Below are 23,508 nucleotides of genomic sequence, written 5' to 3'. Positions count from 1 at the left end.
GAATGCAATTTCAATGTATTTTTTTATAGACAGGGCTTTTGAATTCCCTGAGATCCCTGATCTCATCAGCAATCACTCCGGCAATTTTTAAGCAATATCAATGAGAGCAAACATTGTTAGTTTGTAATCAGTCATCAAGGATATCATATCGCAATCTGTTCACTGTGTATCTACAGTATAGTATTTGTCCAGTGTTATAAGATACATACTTCACTCTGTCCAGTCTGCGGTTTTCATCAGCTGATCTTCCGACCCCTCCTGCTGATCAATACTGCCCCATCTGACCACTTCTATTCCTGGCCACATCCCTGCAGAGTCAGCCCCCTTCCCCCCCGCCCTTTTCCGCTTGCCTCGCTGGGACCAGGCTGGCACAGCGGTGCAGGTTGCCAAGTCCAACTCATTTAAAGAGAGCCACTCAGCGACAACACGTACAGGATATGGCCAAAGTGATGTTTGTGTGCAGTTACCACATGCAGCCATTATAGCTCACCACATAATTCAACATGAATATTACACACATATTAACAGCTGACAAGCACTCTGCAGATCAAGGACATTTATGATTTATTTACAAGGTTCCCAGAGTAAAAAACTGAGTGACCCAAAAACGTAATGAGAACAGTACATAAAAAGAGCCACGCTGACCCATATCCAATTTAAATATGGGGCAAGTACATAAAAAGATACAATTAATCTGACAGTGTCTTTTTGGCAGAGAGTAAAACAGCTTCGCTTTTAAAAATTACTGCGCGCGCGCACGCACACACACACACACACACACACACACACACACACACACACACACACACACTGATGGACTTTTAAGGTGTCTTCTGTACTTGCTGGCTTTTATCGCTGACATCCTTCTCTGCATCATTTGCAACCTGGCACAAGAGAAAGAAAGACAAAGAGCAAACCATTTAACCAAAGACACATAATACAAAATCTATTTTACTGAGTCAACAGTATTAAAGACCAAAAAAGAACAATGTTAAAAAACCTGTAAGTCAGCGTAACTGATGGTCACATTAAAATAAAAGTCATTTAGCATTCAGTAGCTGCTGTCACCTCAGACTGCTAAAAAACACTTGAGCTTTTGTCTATTAAGCATTTCAGAATCACTCGTATTGAAAATTAACCTCAAACTTAAAAACACTCATACTAAGTGGGATGTGAGAGGTATTCATTATGTGTCGTACTCAGCTGGAAGACTGCGTAACATTGCTCTTTTACGCTGCACAGGAGTAGAGACTTTGATCACATGTTGGTTTCTCTTACAGCTCTGGCTTTAAATATTAGTAGTAAAATGTGACATGCAGAAAATATTAGCACTTTATTATGTGTAGATTTTATATATATATAAGTTAATATGCAAAAACAGGTATGAACCGATTTATCAACCAAACACTGACGGTTGAGATTCACCTTTTTGAACATATTACAGTGGCTGGTGTTAGTTTGTGGCTCTTGCATCCAGGATTCACTTTCATAAACTTTTTTTCATGATTCAGTGATTTGTGACTGAATGCTTTTGGCAATATAGTGCATGTTCTTCTTCTTTGGCACCAAGTGTGAACAAGAAAAACAAAGAAATGAGCTAACATCATTGAAACAAACTGTTACTGTAAACAGAGTATCTGCCCTGAAATTCTTAACTGGTGCATCCCAGGACTGTAAGCTAGTAGACGATAATAATATGATGATATTAACATATGCAAACAGAAGCGCTCTGCTGTCTTAGGAAAATGTCAACTATTGAGTAAATGTATTACATGACTGTTTTTAATTAAGTTGTAGAGTGCTCATACTGAGATGCCCAGCTGTGTGAACAGTTTGATTTATGAATCATCCACTCGAACAGTCATCACTTTTTTAAAAGCGTCTCTATTTTACCTTTATTAGACGGGCACGTAAACAGGAAGAGAGGAAACATGGAGATGGACCATTTTTTTAACCTCTAGAGTGAATCTGCATAGCTGTCCTCCTCTACTCCTCAATAATGTTTTGCCACCATTGTCTTACAATAAACTTATAATTGCAGAGATACATTTGGAGTGATTTGTTTTTTTGTTTGTTTGTTTTTTGTTTTTTTTTACATTTAGTCAAGATTCGGACTGAAGGTGGACCAACAAAGACAAAAACATCTAAAACTGAAGTAAAAGTGAATTTTATTAAAAAGCTGATAAAGTCCAACAAACAATGGCAAGAAAAGTGAAAACCACAAACTGGTAAACTGGTGTCAGAACCAGAATCAGCTTTATTGACCAAATGTGCACACATGTCACAGTCTGGCTGCAAAGCTGTGTGGAGTGAGGAGGTGGACCCATGAGCAACACGCGAAGAGACAAAACAAAACTTGAGCGTGACAAAAACGAGCCGTTTATTAAGGCTGGCAAAAAAAGTACAAAACGAAAGGCAAAGATGAAACTAAACAATAACCTAAACTGGGTGAACTAAGATTAAAACATGAAAAAAACCTTGAATGTGGGACTTGGCATGGATACATGGAAAAACCTGGAAACATGACGTGAACTTAGCAGACGACCTGACGACAAATGACTGGAAACACACAGACTAAATGCACACATGAGGTGATCAGGTGAAGTGGAAACGCATGGGAAAAACAGCTGATATGAATGAAAATAACGACGTCACAGGGGGAGAGTAAAACTAAACACACTGAACATAGGACCACAAGACCTCTTCAAAATAAAACAGGAAACATAATGAGACGCAGACATGACAACAAGAACTTGACAACAGAAGACATGCAGACATGAAACACCTGAAGGGCAAAGGAGACTTAACACAGGGTTGAAGACACAAGTCAAATCTAATAAACTAAGAACTATAACGGCAACCTAGGCCTGGTAGAAATGAACTTAGAAAACCTTAGAAAAGGACTTAAACATCAAAATAAACTAAAACTCAAAACGCCGGGTCAAAAGACCCAGGATTGTGACAACACATAAAAGGAACTGGACTCTATTTCCAGAATCAGAATCAGAATCAGAAAGACTTAATTTATCCCCAAGGGGCAATTAAGAGATGAGGTAGAAGGCACCGGAGACTCATGGGAGGGAAAACAGATAATCTGACAAAGTGAAAGTCAAGTCTATACACACACACACACACACACACACACACACACACACACGTATATATATATATATATATAGATATAGATATTCATACATAAAGAGCTGACTATAAAATGCGACACAGATGGAAACAATCAGACAAAGCTAAGATAAATGATTGTGGAGCAAACAAAATTAGGAAGTAAAACCAAAACAAGTGAGAAAAGCCTTAAAGCAGGGGTCCCCAACTCCAGCCCTCGAGGGCCGGTGTCCTGCAGGTTTTAGATCGCACCCTGGGTCTACACACCAGAATCCAATGACTAGTTCATTACCAGGCCTCTGGAGAACTGGAAGACATGTTGAGGAGGTAATTTAGCCATTTGAATCAGCTGTGTTGGATCACGGACACATCTAAAAACTGCAGGAGGCCTCGAGGCCTGGAGTTGGGGACCCCTGCCTTAAAGTAAAACAGGAAGCAACCACAAGAAGCCAAAGGCTCTCATGAAAAGCAGCAGTAAACCTTATGACAGACAGAGTAATACAGAAGGCATGGGAAGAAAATAACAGAACAACTTAAAACTAAACCCGTATAGAAACCATACTAACCATAACTTAGCTATGTCACAACGAGAATTTTCAACCACAGTAATCTCCCGCTGATCAATACGAACCCCAATCTCTTCCTGGGAAAGTATCCTGATGGTGGAGAAGTGATTTTACTTAAAGGGCAGTTTTCCGCCAGGGGGATTCATCATATATTACTGCTCATATTATAGCATCCTACCACAACTCTGTGCTGCAGCAGCAAAAACTGGAACCTAACAACGAGGCCCATTAGCAGCCCGTGTCATTATTTTTCCCCCTCACTGCAGAGGCCGAGCTTGCACCTCAAGTCCAGTTAGTTTGGGCCCTATAGCAACACTACACAAAGCAATTTGCTCCCAATGGCCACCCAGGATATTTCCAGTGCATTACAGAGTCAATCAGTATCAGCAAGTTAACTGGAAGGAGAGCAACACAGAGACAAAAGCGAGAGCCAGATGGAGAAGGAGATGGAGAACTGTCATCGCTCTACAGGTGACTACCGTGCTGGTCAAGGTGCTGAATGGGTAATAAAAGGGCATCGTAATGGAGTGGTAATGGCAATGTGGTCATTACACGAGGCTGAACCAGGGTCTCAGTTGGAGGAAAGAAGATGAGCCCACGCTGTGTCTGCATCAGTGAGTGACGGCCCCCACTGGAAGTGATGTTAATATACTACCGGATATATTAGTTATTAGATATGGACACATTATGTCATGGCTGGTAATTATGGAGAGGTATTATTAGTTCTGTTGGTGGTCATATTGCTTCCTGGAAAATTACCTCTGTAGGTGGAGCTCTGTTAAATTAACATAGCACCCTTGAGTCTGTCCTGGGAGAATAGCACAACATCAAATATAAGAAATTATTTTTCTTATTTTTTTTTTCTTTCTCTTTGTCTTTATAAGTGCCCTTTCTCACTGTCCCTTTTCCCTTCTGTTTTTCTTTTCCTTCCTCTCTTTCTTTCTCCCTTTCCTATCCCCCAGTCATGTCTGTCCATCTGTAACAACTGAAAATAAAATAAATAATAACAACAAAGTTTGATCAAATGGACCAATACGGCAATGCCATGATGATCCATTTGGCAAAATAAATCCATTTGGTATCCTTGTTGGTCTTCAGACAACAATTCTGACGGCTTAAGAACCAAATGGGACAGACAAAAAAAAAAAAAAAAAAAAAATTATTTTTCTCTCTTATTTTAAATTGTAGCTTTATAGACAAAAGTATTCCAGTTCACTGAAAACTGGTCTGTCACAGCTGAGCCATTTTTAGCCTGCTTTATTAATCAAATGTTTTATAACTTGACCTGTTTAGCTGACTTACTTACTTATGTCTACTGATTATGGACTTGGGTGGGCTAGATCATTCTTACTGTATATGAATGTTAACTGTGATGAGGTGACACATTAAACACATTGACATTAAACTGCTCCATCCCTCCCTCCCTCTGAGCTGCTAAGTGGACGGGGTTAACACCTTTTCTAGCAGAAGCCTTTAATTTACTTTATTACTGGCACTTTTTCCATGCAATCCTACTTTCAGTATCAGGATTAAATGATATTTCCAGTGTAGTGCAACTTGTCCATAATTTCTGTCAGTAACAAAGATAGTGTACCTATCAAGAGATACCACACGGAAGGCAGATGGGCAACAAATACAAGCTGCCAGATATTAGACATACCCATGATAGTATGGCATTATTTCTGTATTATGAGTTTTAGGTACCTGTGGATCCCTCTGGGATAGCTTTGTGTGTAATGAGCTGCAGGTGAGCTTCTCTAATTGGCTGACTGAATAACTGTGTTAATGAATATATTCATAATTTTCCATCTTGTGACCAAAGCCCTGTAGACGAGCAAAAATGGGTAACAGTTTCAAGCCAAAAATTGTACAGTCCATTTTTTTATGTTTCAAATTACAAGTATATAGATTATTATTCAAAAGAAAAAAAGCACAACACTGCAGAATTCATGTCATCACTCTATGTGTCTTTCTGAAAGTGCTGTAACTAAGTTTAAGGATATAATTCTGCCACTGTTATATTCTTCAATGCAATGTCCCAAAACAATGCAGAGCAGCTACCTAAACCCTAGTTTTACATCTTCGCTGCGTACGACTCTGGATACTGTGGCTCCTCTGAAAAAGAAAGCCTCATATCAGAACTACCTGACTCCCTGGTATAACTCGACTGCGTTGCGATTTGGAGCTGTATAAATAAAATTGAACTGAATAGCACCAAATTACAACAACAGTCATCTCACAGCACTTTATATTGTAGGGTAAAGATCTACAATAATTGAGATAAAATTTCAGAACCCCTTATGAGCAAGCACCTGGTGACAGTGGGAAGGAAAAACTTCCTTCTAACAGGACAGAACCTGTAGCAGACTAGAGTCAGGGAGACGCAGCCGTCTGACACGACTGGTTTGGCATGAGGAAACTGCGTCAATAATATTTTAAAGAGGTTAACACAAATAGTTATGAAAATATAAAATTGTTTGTTCTATAATTATTTACTATTATTATTTTACATCTGTGCCACATTCTATAATCTTGAATGACCCACCATAGCTAACCTTAGGTGCGCTGGAGAAGACGGGTTTGGTGCATTATGGCCACTGTGCTTGAACACCTTTCTAGCAGCTGTGAAAAAGTATCTAGTAGAAAGTCTTCCAATTTAACAGTAGTGATTACCTATGCTGACAGGCCACTGTTAGTCTGTCACGTACTGGTGTGTGGTGAATGGAACAGAGGACCCAAATGCAGGACTGCTGAGAAAGTGCCCGACTTTATTGACTAAACTGAGAGGCTAAACATAAATGACTGAATGACAGGAAACACGAGAGGAGTTGACGACACCGAGACAAGGAACTGAGAGAAACTGAGTGCTTAAATAACTGGATAATGAAGAGGACTTGAAACAACCGAATCTAATTAATGGAGCTGAGGAAGTAAAATTAAACATAATGTACACTGACAAGAGGCTAACACAATAAAACAGGAAACAGGTATGGGGTCACTAAACAATGGCAAAAGGTCCAAAACTGAAAACACTGAGTGAACAACCCAGGAAGCCTGACACAGACAAATATAAGTTTAGCTTCCTAACCTAAATGCTGACAGCTTAGTAAAGTTTGTTTTCAATATTGTAGAAAACAGCACAAGATTTGAGACAAAGACTTGATGGGCTTTGACAAAGAGTTTAATTGCTTTCAAAAGCTTATTAATAAGTAATGAGATGGATTACTGTTTGCAGTTTTCATTTGCACTTTCAAGACAGTGTGACTGATCTGTATCACACGAAAAGGTGTCATTTTCTGCTTTTATATTGTTATTTTTTCTGTTTTTTAAACTGTTTATAGCATCTCCATTAAGTTCCACAACCCCAAAATTTGTATGAATGATTAACAACAATAAAAAAAAAATCCAAGCTGATTTTAAAAAACTGAACAGCTTGATAACATCTGCAACTCCAGCTTAATTTAGTTTAATTTCCCTTCTTAAATCAGAAGATTAATTTGAATTCACCTGGATTTTTCACATGTCTCAAAGCACTGGCTCTGTCTCTCACAGTTTGAGGAACAATTTCATGTTTTGTCTTGCTTTTCACGTGTGGCTTTTACCTATAAAAATGTAAAAATGTAAAATAAAAACACAGACAATGTCAGACTGACATAGAATAGTTGAAAAGAGCAAGGTGACCTATTCCCATTTCGTCCTGTATTTCTCTACTGTTTGCTATTATAGACACTAATTAAAGTAAAAATATCCTCACTGTTGAGTGTGGCCTCAATCTTTTTTTAAACACATGCTTCCAGCAACACATTTTGACATTGCATGTGTTGTCTATTAAAAGGTGATTGTTAATTAAAGACAGTTAATGAGTGCTGGAACTGACAAAGTAGAACTTTGATGGCTGATGGCTCAGATAATTAGTGTTGGAGAGCATTACTCTAATAGGCTATAATGGATCTTTTCTAAATAGATATAAGACATGATAATACATGAGAGGATACTGTAGGGATGCACCACTAATTATGAGTAGGGGCCACTTTAATTGTTTTAAATACACCCAGACTTGATGCATTTACAAACAGAAAACATGAAGTTAGTACTTTTTTTACTCCTGTGCTGTCTGCATGCAGGTGTCTGGCTGTGTTCAGGTTTAGCCAATAGCCTTGGGTTTCTTTGCTTCAGTCCTCCTTGCTGTGCTGTCAGACACCCCATGAGCTGTGTGTCAAGCAATATTGTACCATTTTTCAAAAAGGAAACCCTGAGGTTCTTTGAAGGATGAAGGAAGAGGAAATCTACTGAGTCCCAAATTATTGATATTGTAGCTACAGGTAACTTTTGAAATAAAATAGAGACTCTGAGTAAACAAAGCTGCTAGGCCTGATTTTCCAGGAAGAGTTGAAATCAATCACAAGTGCCAATGACAAGCAGGGAAAAGTTCTTTCAAATACTGGTTTAACTCAATTTAATGATCAAACTCGGTCACTATTATTCTAATAACGCAGTGTCATTTTAAGTGGGATGCCACAGGGATCCAGATTGGGACCACTTTTGTGCAACCTACCCAATAAATGTATACAAAAAAACCCAATTTCTTTTTTTAAATGAGACTTTCAGGTGATGTTATGGTGTTCGACATTTGCTGTTACAAGTTACATACCAGAATCATTGTCAGTCGACACTCTGAGCATTTTTTAAACAAAAACCTAAATGTTATTATATTCAGAGATAACAAGGTTCAGATAACAAGTCAGTATAACAATCAACCCATCTACAATGTATTTATATCTCATAACCCTTGGCTACACAAAGTTATATATATTGCTGATGACATAAAATTGTTCATTTCCGTGTCCCTAATGATAAAATTCCACAGACTCTCTTTAGAGGCTGTGTAGGGCTTGTTATAGATGGTAAGCTGCACTTTCATAATCACATTTCTAATTTGTTAATGAAGAAATATCAGAAGCTTCTTAGCCCTAATGTGATTCACAGTGCATTTTACACATAGTTCTTTACTCCATTTCTCTCTTTTTGATTTAAACTAAAAAGCATTCATTGACTGAAGCTAATTGTCCACAGAAATCTGCTCTCTGCTTGTTTCAGTTTTCTGTATTCAAATCAATTAAGCCTCTCCGAGTGTCCAAGACCCTTAATGGCTCTAAACAACATATCAGACCCACTTTCAGCCTAAACCTCTAAGGTCTCAAGGCACTCATATCCTTCAGCATCCTAAAGCTTTAAGCCAAGGGTGTCAAACGTACGGCTTGTGGGCCACATCCGGCCAGGGATAATTTCATATGTCACTTATTAATGGCCCCGTCAGTATGTGGGAGCTGAATCTTCAGCCCTGCTGAGAATCCATGCAGGCAGTGGTGGGACTTTATTTTGATGGGCACACCAGGCAGCCAATCACATGCAAAGGCAGACTGGGATGATTATGTGAAAGAAGGAAGGGGGGCAGACGTTCCGAGACAGCAAGTGTAGTGGTACAGGCCAGGTACACAGAGAGACGGGGAAGCTGGATTTAATTGCAAGCATGTCGGAAAAAAGTGACAAAAGGAGCACAAATGCTAAATGAGCAGCATTTGGCTGCACTTTAATGATAGTGGAGACTGCAAAGTGGAGGAAAGAATTTATAAAATTAGGAGCTGGATAAAGGATAAAGTAATACCTGTGAAGGACAAAAACTTTCATACTCATCCAGGCCTTAAATCTCATGTGTGTTCTCCCTCTTACTATTAAGTCCATTTTATGAAAACTAAACAAAATTAAAAAAAATTCCTTCCTTGAAAAAGATTGAAGTTACAGTTCAGCATTGAATATTACATCCAATAAACTATATAGAAAGTGTCTTTGAATGGCAGAGGTGCAGAAAAGTGTGCATGTAGCACACAGCTCAGTGTCTGAGTCGCTAAATGAGTCTCACAGGCCTCAGCGTGTGCTTGAAGCCATTTAGAATTCTTAAGTTGTCTCATCTGCTGCTCACCACAAACAAGCACAAGCAGAAATTTTGGACTTTTAACTATATTTTCACAAGTTTTACAGCTTCTCATTCTGATAAAAACCTCAGTTATGGCCAGTCATACTACACAAAGTAATTAAGCAATAAACAATTAACCTGTTGAACCCCAATATCCCCGCTAACAGGGGTGAGAGGGAGAACATCTGGTTTAACGTGATGTAGCGTCTGATCTGTTATTTAAATACAGACGTGTGGTATCCATAGAAACGTCAGAATCTCAGCTGAAAGCTCACAAACCATTTCAACAACCACCAAACAGCTAATGAAGCAAACGATTAAAGACAGATTCCTCAAAAAGATGTAAACACAAAGCACGGATCTACCCGTTCACCTGACGGCACAGACAAGCCCTCAGGTGCTGAAAGCAGTTTTCGTCTTGCTCTGACCAAAATTCACTGAACCTGCCAAAAAAGGACCTCTGGCAACAAAGCCTAATTTCTGCTATTCAGTACCAAAAAAATTTCAACATTCACAAACATGCCAAATTACAAGAGGCATGCCTCTAATAAAACCCTCAAAACTTCTGCTTTACAGTTTAAAACAAAACAACAACAAAAAACTGGACTGAACTACAGAACCATGTAAAATGAGTTTGACACCTCTGCTTCAAGCAAATCAGGTTAAAAGATTTTATAAAAATTCATCAAAAAAACAGCTGATCTGAAACTTGCACAAGACCATATGTCAGTTTGTAACATCCTTTTTGACTGTTTATGGCTTTTAGGATTTAAAGTATAGTATACATGGCTGCTGAATTTGAAGTTTTCTTCAATTAAAACCAACCTATTTATTCATTTTGTTCTCCTTTTCAATATTTTTTAATATACTTGGAGTAAAAACTCCTGGTCGATTCAATATTGAAGGGCAGTGTTAAACCTGTATAAGAGTGTTTCAGCTGAACTTTAGAGCTATCTTTCACTAAGTGGTTTTACAGAAGGAAGGAAAGAGATAAAAAGGTTGACCTTTGACATTAGCAGCCAGGTGCCATCTCTGCTAACCCGTCCGACCCGTGTGTTTAGTGATCCGCCTGAGTCGGATCTGGTTTCACTGCCCAACCACAGTCTAATTGTATGTCAGACACACAAGAGTGGACACATAACAGAGAATGAGAGCAGATCAGAGGAAATGAGACAGGATCTCTTAGTGCGTGCCAGTGAAAACTAATGGCAACGGAGCCAAAATGTCTCTGTTGCCATTAGAAAAGCCTGCCGCACATGTCTATGGCAGGTTTTCTTTCACTTTAAACACGTCTACTTTTTATATTTAGTTTTATAATAAATACTGCAACATCACCATTTTAAAAGCATTTTTCTCCCACATTATTTGTCTATGCAAGATAAAAGTATTTTTATAGAACATTTTTTCCAGTCAGCATATTTAAACAAAAACTGCATCCCTATTTTCATAACCTTTAGTGGACAAGTAACAAGAGGAAAACCCATTAACTTTTGGCAATCACATTCTACAAAGTTGCACGTTTACATTGTTATCAGCCTTGACAGACAATCCATATCTAAAGGCCGTGACATTTTGTGATAGTTATACCTGCTAAACACCAGTATGTTAGCTTTGCTATTAAATTAGATGCACATGCTTTGCCTCACAGAGCAGCTATTTCAGCTGACAAGTAACACATTGTGATTACTTGTTACAAATCTGATAAATCATACTCCTTTAAAATTTATTGGCAAAATTCAAAGTTATCTGCTCATTATGAGGGGATGCAATTCTGTAGTTGAAAACTATTTCAAACAGAAAGAGGTTAAAAAAAGGAATCGGGCCTCTGCACATCCTTCTTTTGTATGACGTGCATGCAAAAACTGCAAATAACAGCAACATTATGTAAACGTTAAAGAACAAATACAAGACATTATTAACTCATAGAGATTTTTGAACTGAATGTAGTTGTGTGATATACACTTGAGGCTGGCTTCAAAAGCAAGCCAAACCCCACAGGCCCAATCTTACAGTAAAAAATAAACATGTTTGCAGCATAGTACAAAAATGATTTTGCTCTCTATGCATAATTCTTCCTTCTTAACAGCTTTATGGTGGGTGAATATTTATATAACATCCATCTGGATACTGGAGATAGGGGTATGGCTGCTTCGACAGACAGGTGTCCTGACACAAGGAGCTGCAGCCAGTTGCTGTTTGTCTCCTTTCCACTAATTTGAGAAACTCAACTGGAACTAAAAACTCATGTTTGTATTGTTGGTGCCTTTGAGAATCTCTATTAAACATTATGGCATATTGTGAGGTACCAACTGTCCAAGAAGTTTGTGCTTCAGCTTTGCTGAGTAATTAGTCTGCTACTTAATTAGTAACTAAGTAACGGTGATTAGCAGATATGTGTGTCAGTGCATTGCACCCATATAGTTTATAGATGCAGCTTGCTAATTATGCTCACTAGGGTTAGTTGATGACTTAGTACCTCACCCTTTCATCCAAGTACGGTCACTTCTGGCACCAAAAACTCAACATAACCGGAGCCAAATGCTGACATTGAGACTTCAAACTGTGGAGTCCAGAAACAAACAGGAGGATGGTGGTTACATCTTTTATATGTGTTCATAAGGAAGTAATGACACTGACCTTTAATTTACATAACATGAACAAATGGGCATTGATTTATTGTGGAACATTAGTCAGCTTCCCTTTCACTGCCCACCAAGATGAAAATGCAATATAGATTAAAAAAGAAAGAGGAGGAAGAAGAGAAGCACTGCTTATGAAACATACAGTACAGCAGTCAACAACAGCCAGTCTCTGGGTGTTTTTTAATGTACAACAATACATTTACATTTTATAACCCCTGGTCTCACACACACACACACACACACACACATACACCTACACACACACACACACACACACACACACACACATACACACATACACCCACACACACACACACACACACACACACACACACACACACACACACACACACAGTTCTGAAAATGCATCCGCGTGTGTAGAAACATTTGCACATAAAACTCTCTGAAGTCAGCACATTTGTAGATGGTAAACAAGCCTCCGAGCTTCTTTGCCATGCTGGTCAGGCTTCGGGCATTACTAGCGCACACAAGATTTCCTCCACCCACCAACACACACACACACACACAACCACACGGCTGTAAACATTAGCAATATTTTCCCATTTCCTCTGCAAGGCAGGCAGGAGAGCAGTAGATCTTCAGCCCTTCACCGGTAATAATCTCCTTTACACTTCACCGTGCCAGGGAGATGAATCGTGGTGGATGGGGTCACAGTGTGTGTGTGTGTGTGTGTGTGTGTGAGAGAGAGAGAGAGTGCAAGAGAGAGAGAGAGAGGGAGAGAGTAAGAAGGGGGCTCTGATGTACCATGCGAAGGCTGCCCTTTATGGTCTTTGCATGTGGGGTGCAGACAGAGGCCAAGGGTCTTACAGATACAGCCTGTGGAGGTGCTGAGCTATTTTCACTGATGCATATGAGGTCACTGTTTTGTGTAAAGACCTCTAATTTTCCAAACAGCTTTAGGTCACCTTTTATGGCTGATATACATATTGTACTTTCAGTTGATATAGTAGCAATAATGAGCTTAGATTATGCTATGTTTTGCTGTCATAATGTGTTTTCTCGTATCAACAACACACACACCCTTCCTTCCTGTGGACATGCCACAGAAATATCCATCCATCCAAAGAGGCTGATGCCTTCCCGGCTGTGATGGGGGAGAGGCTACAAACAGAGTGGTACCTCTGAGGCTCAATTACTAACATTAACATTACTTCTATAAAATCTCCATACAGTATGCAAAGTATAAGTTGCAGTCTTACACGCCTCTCTGCAGCTTCTCTCCTCCTGCTACCCCCCAAAAACCCATCTCCATAGAGACTGTGTCAGCTCCCAAACAGACAAAAAACAAACCAAAAACCAGCAATAAACAACTTAAACATAAAAAATCACAAAGAAAGAACAATACAGTATCCACATCTGAACCAAAGAGTAAAACAGTGAAATGTGGATTATTAAATATTAGGTCTCTCTCCTCCAAGTCTCTGTTAGTACATGACTTAATAATTGATCAACAAATCGATTTACTCTGCCTTACAGAAACCTGGTTGCAGCTGGATGATTACGTTAGTTTAAATGAATCAACACCCCCGAGTCATTCTAACTACCAGAAACCTCGAAGCACAGGCCGAGGGGCGGTGTGGCAGCAATTTTTCACACCAGTCTATTAATTAACGAAAGACCCAGACAGACTTTTAATTCATTTGAAAGCCTGATGCTTAGCCTCGTCCACCCCAGCTGTAAAACTCAGAAACCAGTCTTACTTGTTACCATCTATCGTCCACCTGGGCCTTACACAGAGTTTCTCTCTGATTTCTCAGACTTTTTATCTGATTTAGTGCTCAGCTCAGATAAAATAATTATTGTGGGTGATTTTAACATCCATGTAGATGCTAAAAATGACAGCCTCAACATCGCATTTAATCTGTTATTAGACTCAATTGGTTTCTCTCAAAATGTAAACGAACCCACCCACCACTTTAATCACACTCTAGATCTTGTTTTAACATATGGAATAGAAACTGAACATTTAACAGTGTTTCTGTTAGGATGCCTGGGTCATTGACCCAGGGTTTTGAGGTTATTATGTTATTTATCATTTCTAGTCTTTGGTTTCTTAGTTGGAGTTCTGTCTTATGGTTTATGTCTCTGTGTTATGTTTCCTGTTTTACTTTGAAAGTCCGTGTTTCATATTAGTGTATCTGGTTTTGCTTTCCTTGTCTCGTTAGTTCTGATTTCTCCCAGCTGTGCCCTCCTTCTGTGTCTCATTCCCCTCGTTACTTCCCAGTGTACTTAAACCCTGTGTTTCTTTGAGTCAGTGTCGTGTCGTCCCTCATGCTGTGTGGATCTCCCTGTGTTTCCCGTGAGTTTATGTTGTTTCCCAGTTTAGTTTAGTTTGCTTTGTATGCTCGTTTTCCCGTGCCAGCAAATAAAGCTGAGTATTTTGAGTTCATCCCTTGAGTCTGAGTCCTGCATTTTGGGTCCACCACTCCTCTTTGCCTGCCTGCCACACAGCCAACCTTAACAGTTTCCTGAAAACCCTCTGCTGTCTGATCATTTCCTGATAACATTCACATTTACAATAATTGATTACACAGCAGTGGAGAGTAGACTTCATCACAGTAGATGTCTTTCTGAAAGTGCTGTAACTAAGTTTAAGAATATAATCCACCCACTGTTATCATCTTCAATGCCCTGTACCAACATAGAGCAGAGCAGCTATCTGAACGCTACTCCAACAGAGGTCGATTATCTTGTTAATAATTTTACCTCCTCACTACGTACGACTCTGGATACTGTAGCTCCTGTGAAAACCAAGGCCTCAAATCCGAAGTACCTGACTCCGTGGTATAATTCTCAAACACGTAGCCTAAAGCAGATAACCCGTAAGCTGGAGAGGAAATGGCGTGTCACAAATTTAGAGGATCATCATTTAGCCTGGAGAAATAGTTTGTTGCTTTATAAGAAAGCCCTCCGCAAAGCCAGAACATCTTACTATTCATCACTGATTGAAGAAAATAAGAACAACCCCAGGTTTCTCTTCAGCACTGTAGCCAGGCTGACAAACAGTCAGAGCTCTACTGAGCCAACAATCCCTTTAACGTTAACTAGTAATGACTTCATGAACTTCTTCACAAATAAAATTTTTATCATTAGAGAAAAAATTACCAATAATCATCCCACAGATGTAATATTATCTACAGCTACTTTTAGTACCATCGATGTTAAGTTAGACTCTTTTTCTCCAATTGATCTTTCTGAGTTAACTTCAATAATTAATTCCTCCAAACCATCAACGTGTCTTTTAGACCCCATTCCTACAAAACTGCTCAAAGAAGTCCTGCCATTAATTAATTCTTCGATCTTAAATATGATCAACCTATCTCTAATAATCGGCTATGTACCACAGGCCTTCAAGCTGGCTGTAGTTAAACCTTTACTTAAAAAGCATCTCTAGACCCAGCTGTCTTAGCTAATTATAGGCCAATCTCCAACCTTCCTTTCATATCAAAAATCCTTGAAAGAGTAGTTGTCAAACAGCTAACAGATCATCTGCAGAGGAATGGCTTATTTGAAGAGTTTCAGTCAGGTTTCAGAGCTCATCACAGCACAGAAACAGCTTTAGTGAAGGTTACAAATGATCTTCTTATGGCCTCTGACAGTGGACTCATCTCTGTGCTTGTCCTGCTAGACCTCAGTGCTGCGTTCGATACTGTTGATCATAATATCCTATTAGAGCGATTAGAACATGCTGTAGGTATTACAGGTACTGTGCTGCAGTGGTTTGTATCATATCTATCTAATAGACTCCAATTTGTACATGTAAATGGAGAGTCCTCTTCAGACACTAAGGTCAATTATGGTGTTCCACAGGGTTCAGTGCTAGGACCAATTCTATTTACATTATACATGCTTCCCCTAGGCAACATCATTAGAAGACATAGCATAAATTTTCACTGCTATGCAGATGACACGCAGCTCTATCTATCCATGAAGCCAGGTAACACACACCAATTAGTTAAACTGCAGGAATGTCTTAAAGACATAAAGACCTGGATGGCCGCTAACTTTCTGCTTCTTAATTCAGATAAAACTGAGGTTATTGTACTCGGCCCTGAAAATCTTAGAAATATGGTATCTAAGCAGATTCTTACTCTGGATGGCATTACCTTGGCCTCCAGTAACACTGCGAGGAACCTTGGAGTCATTTTTGACCAGGACATGTCCTTCAACGCACATATTAAACAAATATGTAAGACTGCTTTCTTCCATTTGCGCAACATCTCTAAAATTAGAAATATCCTGTCTCAGAGTGACGCTGAAAAACTAGTTCATGCATTTATTACTTCCAGGCTGGACTACTGTAATTCATTATTATCAGGATGTAATAAAAACTCACTGAAAAGCCTTCAGCTGATCCAAAATGCTGCAGCAAGAGTCCTGACAGGGACTAGAAAGAGAGAGCATATTTCTCCTGTTTTGGCTTCCCTTCATTGGCTTCCTGTTAAATCCAGAATTGAATTCAAAATCCTGCTCCTCACATACAAGGTCTTAAATAATCAGGCCCCATCTTATCTTAATGACCTTGTAGTACCATATCACCCTATTAGAGCACTTCGCTCTCGCTCTGCAGGCCTACTTGTTGTTCCTAGAGTATTTAAAAGTAGAATGGGAGGCAGAGCCTTCAGTTTTCAGGCCCCTCTTCTGTGGAACCAGCTTCCAGTTTGGATTCGGGAGACAGACACTATCTCTACTTTCAAGATTAGGCTTAAAACTTTCCTTTTTGCTAAAGCATATAGTTAGGGCTGGACCAGGTGACCCTGAATCCTCCCTTAGTTATGCTGCAATAGACGTAGGCTGCCGGGGGATTCCCATGATGCATTGAGTTTTTCCTTTCCAGTCACCTTTCTCACTCACTATGTGTTAATAGACCTCTCTGCATCGAATCATATCTGTTATTAATCTCTGTCTCTCTTCCACAGCATGTCTTTATCCTGTTTTCCTTCTTTCACCCCAACCGGTCGCAGCAGATGGCCCCGCCCCTCCCTGAGCCTGGTTCTGCCGGAGGTTTCTTCCTGTTAAAAGGGAGTTTTTCCTTCCCACTGTCGCCAAAGTGCTTGCTCATAGGGGGTCATATGATTGTTGGGTTTTTCTCTGTATTTATTATTGTGCTATCTATCAATATAAAGCGCCTTGAGGCGACTTTTGTTGTGATTTGGTGCTATATAAATAAAATTGAATTGAATTGAATTATAAACGTCTTGGTGGATATGGTTACTTCATGCATTTCTCAATATTCTGTGTATTTTTCAATTAATAAAACAAAAATATAAAACAAGTATTTCTTTAATGAGCTGCTGGCTGTAGTTTCCTATTTATTATTTATTTCATACCACGGGCACACTTTCAAACTATTACTTTAAAAAAGTACCAAGAAACCAAAATTATTGATGCATGTGATCAAATGTGTCTCATAAATTAATGAAATATTCAGTTTGCATTGTTGCTACACTGAGAGTTGAATTACTGTTTTTTTCCTCTTGTCATATTTTACTATGATTATTTTCAGCTGCGTGGGACAATCATAATGTTAAGTTAGTAAACCAGACATTTGCTTGCTGTATATCAGAGAGAGAAGCTAGACTCACACATAAGATCTTCACCTTGAGCCCTAATCACTAATGCATAAAGGCATCAGACACTTAACCCATGTCATCTGTGTGGGTGTCTGCAGTGTTTGGGTGGTTGAGTTCACAAAGGGCTCTAAAGGCAATAAGAATGAGCGATGTTGACCCACCATCATGACATAAAAAAACCCACTTCCAGTGTTTTATTTTGCATCTATTCTGACAGTTTTTACTTTGTTTGGACTTTTCTTGATAAACCTTTCGCTGGCCTTTCCAAGTAAACATTCTGCTAGGAAAAACAGAACTGAGCAGTTTGATACCACAAATAATTTTTATTTACTCAGAAGTCACAAAAGTCCTGCGACAGACAATAAATAACTAAACTGTTTTTTTAACTGAGGAATTTATGTCCTATTTGTTTTGTCTGTGTAACCAGTGTGTTCCTGTGTTGTGTCTGACGATGAAAGGTAAAAAGAAAGAAAGTCCTCCAAGTAATTAACTCGCTCCAGCTCCTACAACCAAATACAAACAGTCGGGAAGAGGGTTAGCTCAGTCCAACAAGCTAGCAAGAATTATCCATTCATGCTAGCACTGACGGTGCCTACAACACATATGTGGCACACAAGTACTACACATTTATAGCATGTAGCAAAGACAGGAATACTGATGACAATAACTGAACTAAAAACACACAATCAGAAACATCAGGGTGGCTAAATATACAGTATATGTGTGTTGTACAGTGTTGGAAAAAACTGACACCAACTTCTCCCACAGGGGGGAGGGGAGAGGCCAAAGGGGTACCCCGAATTTATAGGGGTGCACCAAAGAGGAAGAGGAAAAGGATGAGGAGGGGCTCTAACTGATAATGAACATAACTACAGGCTTGGAGGGCCTAAAAGTCAGGTATAAAAGGAACGGTTTGGGGTCTAGAACACATTTTGTGTAATTATAACAATATGTAATTTATGGCCCAGTTACATTTGTACCGTAATGAATTTACAAACCATGAACAATATGAGTGTGTTAAAAATGTTGCTGGATTCATTACATGGACACAGTGTCAGTTTTGTGACTGAAATGTGTACACAGGTTTAGGGGAAGAGAGTAAGCAAATTAATTATACAAAGTGATTTACTAAAATTCATAGCATGCAATTTACTGCAGATTGCATGTGTCTTATACTGGAACTTTCTTGCTTTGCATTAAAATGGCAGTAATTCCTACACAGCTGTGCAGTGTTGTTGTTAAAGGTCTTAAATTAAAGCTCAGTCTGCACCTCATTTACATTCTGATTGTTTTAATTCAATCCATCCAAGGCAAGATTACCCAAGAAAGTGTTACTATCCCAAAACCTATCCATAACTGTGCCATACCAAAATATGCTTTCTGTATGGTGAAAATGTATTTTCAGTTTTATGAGTAATTTATGACTAAACTAAATTTTGTATCTGTGTTGTTTTAATGAATCCTGAGCTGTCCCTTAAGCAGTATACATGACCTTGGATATGATTCTTGACTATTTTATCTCATGTATCTTTATTCATTCAAGCACATTATGCAAGTGTAAATATTAATATCCCAGTCCAGAGGACATATATGAATGTAGAGCTGTTCAGTTTGTTGATCGCTCCGTCTTTGTGACATTTCAGTGTTTACACATTTAGAAAACATCACAAGAATATGTAAATCTCATGCTCACATTTCATTAAAATGCAAACAGCTTCACAAAAGTGCAATAAATAACTACAAAAGCTGTCATTTACCACATGACAGCGTCTAGCTTGAGCTTTTTTCCCTACACTATCCTATGTTCTGTTTTGGTTTTTTGGGGAGTGGCAGTATGACCACATTCACGTGTCACTGATGGGCAAGTCTCTCAGGAAAGTTGGCACATACGGTGAATTACAGAAAGTGTGCGTAGGTATTAAGCACTCCTGCCTATGAATCCTTCACTGTGAAAGCTGAGATTGTGCGATTGAAGTGCAGCAAGGTTGATTTTCATCTGAAGTTTGAATGAGATCAATGTGCACTGTAAAAGTATTTATGTGCAGATACATGATTCATGTGTGGAGACATATATTCCATTTAAAACCTTTAAAAATAAAAACATCAAGGTTCAGCCTTTTACTTTAGGCTCTTTCACTTTAAGAAAAGTCAAGATTTTTTACAGCTTTTCACCTTTGTCAATAGAAAATTGTACTTAGTAGTCAGTATAATCTTTTAATAATATAAGTTTGCATATGATAGAATACTGCATGATGACCTCTTTATAACTCAGACTGTTTTTAATTCACTGTGACCCGTTATCATGCAGGGAAGGAGCAGTACCTGCTAGATAAGAGCTTAATAAGCAGTTTCACTTTGTACCAGGTAGAGGAGCCTCTCCTGGCGCGCGCGCGCGCACACACACACACACACACACACACACACACACACACACACACACACACACACACACACACACACACACACACACACACACACACACACACATGCTCGCGCATCAATATTCCACTGAACAAACGTATTCACTGTTGTATTACTCTTCTTGTATATAAATAAAGATCAGGGTAGTGGCAGAGTGCGAGTCTCGGAGCCCTCACTCCAAGTGCGGGTGCTCTGTGGTTGCCCTTGCATGCAAGTAAAACTGTGTGTCTGTGAAGGTTCTCAGTCATCGAGGTCATCGTAGTCAAAGGAGTTTGCAAAGAAAAGCGTCTGGACTTCTTTGAGTTGCTTGAAGACGTTTCACCTCTCATCCGAGAAGCTTCTTCAGTTCTAAGGTCAAATGGCCGAGAGTCCCAGATTTAAACCCAGTGGGAGTATCCCCCCAAAGAGGGAGAAAGGACCCCCTGGTGATCCTCTAATCACATGCGCCAAGGTGTGAAAGTGGGTGTGGGACCTAATCAGCCAGGGTTTCGGGTGAGCTCATTGTGAAACCTGGCCCCACCCTATCATGTGATTTCCTGAGGTCAGATGGCCCAGGATGTGAGTGGGCGTTAAGGCGTCTGGGGAGGGAACTCAAAACTGGATTATAGATGGCAGACAGTTGGTGTCGTAAACCACCGCCTCTGTTCAAAGATGGTCGCTCACAGTGGACATAGATGGCCTCTTTCACTCCTCTTTCAAACCATCTGTCCTCTCTGTCCAATATGTGAACATTGGCATCCTCGAAAGAGTGACCTTTATCCTTAAGATGCAGATGGACTGCTGAGTCTTGTCCCATGGAGGTGGCTCTTCTATGTTGTGCCATGCGCTTGTGAAGTGGCTGTTTGGTCTCTCCAATGTAGAGGTCCGGGCATTCCTCACTGCACTGTACAGCATACACCACATTGTTCAGTCTGTGTTTTGGAGTTTTGGGGGGATACTCCCACTGGGTTTAAATCTGGGACTCTCCACCATTGACCCTTAGAACTGAAGAAGCTTCTCGGATGAGAGGTGAAACGTCTTCAAGCAACTCAAAGAAGTCCAGACGCTTTTCTTTGCAAACTCCTTTGACCAAGTAAAACTGTGTGTTTCTCCTCTCTGATTCTCAGCTGAAGAAGTGTCTTAGAGTACATCTCTTGACAACCTTTAACTGCTCAGACCTCTTGTATCTATAGTCAGCCTCCCATTCTTAGGGTCAGTGGTTCCCAAGTCAGCCAAGAGTCATAGGGCCAGATCTGGGGATTGTGGGTAATCTCCAAAATAGTGCTGACAGGTGTGATTAGTTTTACAGGTGATTTACAGTTGTACTCTTTACAAACACAGGTGCAGTCAGTTCATTTCAATATGAAGTGCTAAAAATAAGACATGCCTTTTTTTCTGTATCACATTCTGATTCAGTAAAAGGACTAGATGTTACAATCCCTGACCATGCATTGCTTTAAATGGAGAAAATCTTGAGGGATGGCTGTTATGAGGAAAGGCAGCCCAGAAACTTTACCAGGGGGACACATCGTTGTGTGCCTCAACTTTCGGTCTTTTACCCAAGCTAATCTGCCATTTTTTTCCTTTCTTGGTTAGGTTTAGGGATTAGAGATCTGATCTAGATTATCATGTTAAAATTTGGGACACATCGTCAGTAGTGGACCTTGGATTCATCGGGTGTTTCGGCCATTATCAATAGACACCCTCATCTAAGCAGGCCCTGCCAGGGTTGATCAGGCCCTGGAGTGTGTCACTGGTTTATGTTAAATTATTATTTCTCTTCTACTTTCTTCTGTTTAGTTTCTACAGTTTATTTTCTTCTATCTATTCACTGCAACTGAGAAGTAATACTTACCTCTTTAATATTTATGGAGCCTTTATGGAGGTGATAGAGACAAGTAAGACAAAAGGGACAAGATAGGAGAGAGCAGAGAGGAGAGCCGGAAGGGGGCACCCGATCTGGCATCCCCCACCTCCCTCACGCCTCACAAATGTTTATAACTCAGGTTGTGCGCTTGATTTAATTATTCTCTTCACTATATTTTGCATCTTGAGAAACGAAATCCCAGAGTTCCTACATTTTACATGCAATCCTGTCACAGCTTTCTCTTAAGCCAATCTAGCCCATAATCTCCCCAGCATGTCCTGGGTCTGCCCCGGAAGCCTAGACCCCCTCAGCTGGCTCCTGTCAATGTGGAGGAGCAGCTCTTCTCTGAGCTCTTCTCTCTGCCTCCAAGGCTTAGACCTTGAACCCTTTGGAGTGTCAGCTGTCTCTTTATTACAGAGATTTGGTAAAGTGTACTCTCCCCCAATCATGAACAACATCCTGACAAATTCCTCGTCTTGGGGCAGCACCTCTTCTCCAGCACTGTACTCTTTTCTGGCTGCTGGAAAGAGTGCAAGAGTTTTCAGTTTTTTATCTCATATTTATAAAATCATTGGAATAGTCTTACTCTCACTAGTCTGAAATAGGTTCCGTGAAGAAGAAGTCAATTAAAACAAGTATTTACTGGTCACACCCTTGAAGTATCTAGATGAAAGAGAGGAGAGGATGATTGACAGGTATCCCGTGATAATATAGAACTTGGAGTATGTGAGATGATGCACTTTCAGGCCTCAGATCAACACTGTGACGTTAGCAGTAACCTGACTGATAAGGACATGGCAGTGTAACAGAGAATGGGACACCTGGCACTGAGCCGGTCCCCAGGAGATGCTTGCTACCTACGCACAACGCTGACCGACTTATGGAGGGGGGAAGAAAAAATGTAGAAGCACCAAAATTTATGGCTGACATCTGTGGTGTGGTGACAGGCCACAAGTCAAGATCAGAGGCTGAGTTTGTAAGAACTCATGCCTTCATGATTCAAAATGACATCAACAGCACATTAGGAGCTGACACTTTTACCAAATATTTATGACAGAAACTTAGAGCAGCAGACTTTGCACACTGCAAATGCATCAGCTGTGCATAAAACATAATGTTGCAGATTAAACTTCTCATATATAAGTTTACGGTTATCATTAATTGGATTATGTTATACAGAAATAAGTTTTTAATGAAGACGTTTTTACGTGGGGCGATAAAAAGGAGGCTGCACCTACTCCCGGGATAAATAAGGACGCACTGGCCAAGGCAGTAAGATATAAATATAGATATAAATGAGCATGCAGATGATGCAATTCGAATTTCAGCTAATGGTTTAAAGCTA

General features: G+C 39.7%; 1 protein-coding gene across 4 annotated transcripts in view; it reads right to left on the bottom strand.

The window, feature by feature from the left end:
- Positions 1 to 541: 541 nt before the first annotated feature.
- LOC100710856 (endonuclease V) overlaps positions 542 to 23,508 on the bottom strand; it is a 75,537-nt gene continuing 52,570 nt past the window's right edge. For 2 of the 4 annotated variants that reach the window (XR_003220548.1, XM_025908208.1), the window contains 2 exons: positions 782 to 884; positions 542 to 751 (listed from right to left, as the gene is read on the bottom strand). Coding sequence is in view for 2 of the 4 variants with exons in the window: in XM_025908208.1 (XP_025763993.1) it covers positions 822 to 884 (63 nt within the window). In the remaining 2 variants the exon portion in view is untranslated. Of the gene's footprint in view, positions 885 to 23,508 lie in introns of all 4 variants that reach the window. The other 2 variants (XM_005470092.4, XM_005470093.4) reach the window with 1 other exon arrangement.

The sequence above is a fragment of the Oreochromis niloticus genome, linkage group LG6 (genome assembly GCF_001858045.2).
Source record: "Oreochromis niloticus isolate F11D_XX linkage group LG6, O_niloticus_UMD_NMBU, whole genome shotgun sequence".
Classification (NCBI taxonomy): domain Eukaryota; kingdom Metazoa; phylum Chordata; class Actinopteri; order Cichliformes; family Cichlidae; genus Oreochromis; species Oreochromis niloticus.
Note: the sequence above shows the minus strand (reverse complement) of the source record. Positions and strands in the feature narration are given on the sequence as shown.